This window comes from Chelon labrosus (genome assembly GCF_963514085.1).
Source record: "Chelon labrosus genome assembly, chromosome: 11".
Classification (NCBI taxonomy): domain Eukaryota; kingdom Metazoa; phylum Chordata; class Actinopteri; order Mugiliformes; family Mugilidae; genus Chelon; species Chelon labrosus.
In genome coordinates, this window is record NC_140344.1 from 9033416 (window position 1) to 9038804 (window position 5389).

General features: G+C 44.7%; 1 protein-coding gene across 1 annotated transcript; it reads right to left on the reverse strand.

Moving 5' to 3' along the window:
- Positions 1 to 995: 995 nt before the first annotated feature.
- On the reverse strand, positions 996 to 3309 carry LOC311496056 (uncharacterized protein). Its single transcript, XM_084555795.1, has 3 exons — positions 2467 to 3309; positions 2183 to 2294; positions 996 to 1734 (listed from the first exon to the last, which is right to left on the reverse strand). The coding sequence occupies exons 1-2, from the start codon at positions 2996 to 2998 to the stop codon at positions 2185 to 2187; spliced, it is 642 nt and encodes a 213-aa protein (XP_084411921.1). The 5' UTR covers positions 2999 to 3309; the 3' UTR covers positions 996 to 1734; positions 2183 to 2184.
- Positions 3310 to 5389: the final 2080 nt, after the last annotated feature.

Genomic DNA, 5389 nt, shown 5'->3' on the forward strand with positions numbered 1-5389 from the left:
GGCTATGTCTACATGGATTTGCCATATGGCAACAAAAAGGAAAGAATGGAGCCGGAGAGCGCTTTGTGTTGGAAATCAGAACAAGCTCCGTCAGAGCTTATGGCTGCATGGCGCTGACAAAGTCACTCTGGCCATCAAAAGTCTCCATTTTTATCAACACGTTCATGTCAGACAGTCAAAACCATTCAGACGGCAGGAGAAACTTATGGGGAATTATGAAATGCTGCTTTGTTTTTCTGCGCACTGACAAGGCAGCCCGGGCCCTGGCGGGGACGCATTCAGACGCTGCGTTTGGCTTCTTTCAATTAAGGGTAAACTTGCAAGTATGACCTGTTGAATGGTTTGTTTCAATAGACGAGGACAATTACAAAGACTAGTAGTTTTCTTTTTCCAGCTCTGGCAGGTGGCCTCCACGCCCGGTGTATCTACGGCGGAGTAAACAGTGTGTGTGAGTGGGTCTTTAGAGGGCTTGTTGAGTGCGGGGTGGATGTGGGGGTGTCTTCGCGGCGGACAAAGCGGGGATCCAAAGGCAGCTGCTGCTTCTTTAGAGGGGCGAAAGGGCCTTTAAATCCTAGCCTATATCCCGCAGCTGCCATAAGGCTGCGCGTCTGAATGCGTTTTCCCCCCGCAAGGCCCGAGTCCATGGAGGGAGACACGGGCGCAATGAAAAGTAAAGTACCTGTCTGTAAATTAGCCGGCTGCGATAACACAACATGGATTTTTGTGGGTGTTTACTGTGTTATTAAAATACAATATGATCAACAACTAAGTTTCATAATAGTGTTTTTCTAGGTAATGAAACGTTACGCAGATCTGTGGTGTCTCAAGCAAACCAGACAACACAAAGACGTCAGCGTCTCTTATCTCAGTTTCAGTTCAGACTATTTTTACACATGACCGTCCTACAAAAAGAAAAAAAAGAAAGAAAGAAAAGAAAGAAGTAGGCTATCGGCCAAACTGGACAGAACACACAAACAAATCTGCTTTAAGTTTAAGTGAAAGACGTTTTATTCCCATCTTTTGCAATACATAATTAGGGCACTTTTATGAAAACACACAAACGAAACGGCTCAGAGACACAAAGAAATCTATGTTTTTTTCAAGTGTGAACTACTATGGGGGAAGCTACATGATTGCAAAACATCACAAGAACAACAACAAAAATCGTAAATAATAAACTTAAAAAAATATGCCCTTTGGCTAAATCAACAAGGCATTTAACAAATGCAAAGAAACATAAATAAATTATAAGTTAGAATAAACTTAAAAAATATACATTAACAGAAACAACCAGAACAGAAATAAACATTTATAAGCTATTGTCTCTATAAAGCTGTACACTTTTGGCCAGTGTAGACGATTCTTTTTAAAGAAGTTTAGGATTGCACAGATGTTAAAACATTTAACACTGTCGAGTGGCTGTATGCAAAAGCAACAATGAATGCTACATTTGTACTGGATAGAAGTCATTCGGCAAAAAAAAAGAAAAAAAAGTCCTCCTCTCTTCTCCTCCCCGTCCCCAAACCGTTCAGTCCTGAGAGTTGTGGTCCGGTGCTCAGGCTGCGCTCCGCCGGGGCGCACCGAGCTGCAGCCGGCCGGTCGGACGTCTTTGTCCCACACCGTCCCCGCTTCCTCTCCGTCCTTTTAAGTGGCGGGGATAGGCAGCTTCCCCGAGAGCCTCCGAATTGCGTAAAGGCGTATAGTGCAACAAAAAAAAAAGAAAAAAAGAAACGCCTGGAGAAAGAAGAAAACACCGTAAGCTGAGGAAGGATGGTCATTCCGAAAAAAGACGGCGAGTCAGCTTTCTGAGGAAACAGGAGATCTAACCTCAGCAGCAGGCGTCACCCTTTACCCGAGCCTTTTCCCGCCACATCGTGACGCACATCCCCCTCCCCCAACCCACTGTGGTGTTACTACAGCTACTACTATCACTACTACTGCGATTTCACCACCGCAATCTCTCCCACCCCCTCCCCCACCCAGATAAGACTGTCTGCGCTCTTTGGCTCACGTAATCTACGGCAATTAAAGCAAAACAGAAATAACATGTCGGGAGGCAATAAATAGACAAGTCTAAATTCAACCAATAATATTAAACATAAGGAGCACCCAAGTAAGCTACAATGTCACATTTAACTTTAAATATTAAGGGAAATAAATAAATTAAAAAAAATCCTCGTACCTTCAACGGATCCTCTTTCGTGGAGTTTGTTCCATCGGGATTGGAGACATGGAGATGTGGCAAGCATCACTGGATTTTCTGTCAGCAGGCCTCTTACGTTTCACGAAGAAGTCTATATGAAAATAAAATAATAATAATTTAAAAAAAAACAGTTAAGTACACTTGTAATTAAATTACCCAGGGAACAGAGCGACAGATAAGATGATCGTTTGGAAGGGTTGTGGTACAGATCTGAAGCCACGCTAGAGGCTATACGAGATTTTAACGGTCTTTTTATTATTTACCTGTGATGTGTGTGTTGTTGTCAGTGGTGGCCGTCCTCTTGCGTCTAGCACACGGGACCTGTCTCTGAGTCGACTTCCCTGAGTTGAGTTTGTCTGTGCGGTTCTCCTGGTTCACCTCCCCTGGGCACGGAGTGCTGCTGCTCTCGGGCACGACCAAGCGCTCCAGTACATCCAAACGGGGCGTTTCTGGGAGATCAGAGTCCGACGAGGGATGCTGCTTGACGGGCGTCGCAGGCACCCCGGTTCTGTCGTTTTGTACAGAGTCCTGAAAAAACACCGGGGTCTTATCCGCGGAGACGGTCTCCCACTCGTAATCCCCATCCAGCGGGGTGTTGGTCTCGAAATTAAAGTTCCATCTCTGCTGGTCCCGCTCGGACATCTCACGCATCTTGGATTTCATGTCCCGGCTCAGCTCGTCGTGGTCCACCGGTCCAAAGAGGTTGCGGCAGACGCCAGTGCGTCTGTGGAGAGGGAATGTCCTCCTGGCCACCAGCCTCTCCAGCGCAGCACTCGATATCTGGACGTGAGACATCTCCACAATCTTTCCACAAATGTGAAACCTTCCGCAAAACTACGATGATCCCTGATGAGAGAGTAAGCTCTCAGGTGTTGTTGTTGTTGTTGTGGAGCCTGAAGTGTGTGCGCGTCTCCTCTCCTCGCTCTCCGCGTCTCTCCTCGGTCACACAGTTCTGTTTAAATGTACCTTTCATGGCGAGTATCGAGTATATAAACTGGCTGTAAGTCGTAAGTCAAAGCAGCCACCTCGGACGAGTTTCTCATTGGTCGCCTTAAGTCCAACCCTCTCCAGCCCCACCACCACCACCCCCAAACACACACACACAGTCACACACACAGCCTGATTTCCCATCGACCCCCCCTCCCTTGTGCCCGTTTGGCAGAGACGAGCAGAGCGCAGCGTTTTGGTTTTTCTCTCGGTGTCAACCCTCGGATAAAGCGGACTACAACTCCCGGTGTTTGTAGAAAGGTGTTGGAGCTGCAATTTGGGTCGCTTTTTTTTTTTACATTCACCAGTTGCTTCCATTTTCGGACACAGCGATAGTTTTCCTTTTTATTTCCTTCTTCAGAGTTGCGCGTCCGAAGGTCCGATCACACTTGCCTCATTAAAGAGCTGAGCAGCGTTATCAGCAGTGTCAATATCACTAGTAGTGAAAAGCACAATAAAATAAAATAAAATAACTAATTAATTAACAAAAAAACTTGAGAAACATATTCTCGTCAGTTAATCTTTTGTCCGGTGTTCAGTGGCGGAGCTAGAGGGGAGGCCGGGGTAGCACTGGACCCCCCTGAAATCTGATTGGACCCCCCAGATGCCACCCCAGATGATTGACATATCGCGGCACCGGCGCACCGCACTTCTTGTCGGAAGGAGCCAGTTGCATTTTTAAATCAGTGAAGCCTATTGACTGCTAAGTCCCTCCTGTACAGTAGTTGGCGCTATATACCACAAAGCGTTGCGAGCCACCTTCATTAGGAGAAGAAGAAGAATCGCCACTGAAGAAGAGGAAGATTTGAACTGGAGTCGGTTATCGTTGCCTGTTACCGGAGATCAACGAAGTGACAAAGAAAAAGAAGGAGAAGAAGGATATCCTTCATGGACAGAGAAATCCTTGTCGTAAAGTAAGTTTTACGGTGGTGTCCTAATGAGTCACTGTTTAAAATAACTTTTGTAGATAGAAGTTTGTTTTGTTTTTTGCTACAAGCAGAGAGCCACGGCATCAAGCAAACGTTAACGTTAACTTACATCTCATGGCGTCTAGCTTCCATGAAGCTAGTCCATGAATGTGTTGGTGCATTTTCACCATTTTTGTAAAAAATAGTTATTATTAAGTAATTATTGAAAAATTGTTGCCAAGTTGTGTTTGATATATTGATGCCTGTGTGTTGATATTGATGCCTGTGTGTGTGTGTGTGCCTGTGTGTTGATATGGGAGAGGGAGAGAGGGGGAGGGAGAGGGGGAGGGAGAGAGAGGTGTGAGTAACTATGAATGTGTTGGTGCATTTTCACCATTTTTGTAAAAAATAGTTATTATTAATTAATTATTGAAAAATTGTTGCCAAGTTGTGTTTGATATATTGATGCCTGTGTGTTGATATATTGGAGAGGGAGGGAGAGAGACAGAGAGAGATGTTTGTGTGAGTAACTATGAATGTGTTGGTGCATTTTCACCATTTTTGTAAAAATTAGTTATTATTAATTAATTATTGAAAAATTGTTGCCAAGTTGTGTTTTACATTTTCTGCATTGTTAATAAACTGCAAATTATATATACACAAATCTGATCTCCTGTGTGCTTAGTATGTACATTTCAACATTTGACACTCCGATTGCAATTGATAAGTCAAGAAACAAATTCATTGTTATAGTCTGTGGACCCCCTGAAATAGCCTTGGCCACCCCCTGGCCACCCCAAGGATAAAAGTCTAGCTCCGCCACTGCCGGTGTTTGACCCTCGATGTTACCCAACACACTTACACCCCTGATTCCACAGACGTTGCCCCTTTTCTTTCCGTGTCTCAGCACAATAACGCCGCCAACGAGCTCCTCGGGTCACATATTCACTCAGCAGGATGCAGGGACTTTGCAGTGAGAGCGCTTCCTCGGCTGTAGAAGTAAAGTAACAGGAGTAAGGGGCGCCTATGCCAGAAATGAAAATAAGCCAACTTAAAAGCTGAACTTTTCACCAGTAAATTCTATTTATTTTTCTCTCAGACTATACATTTTTATTAAAAGTTAAAGCAAAGTAGAGGACTAATGCTCTCTGACATTTCATATCCAGCTTACTGATGAAACAGCAGCGTCTCAGACAAAGGTATAAATCACTGCAGTCGTGACACACAATCACCCGTCCCCTTCTGACTCTGTGAAAAGGCCTGATATTAGTCAGAATATGTAGCCTTTAGC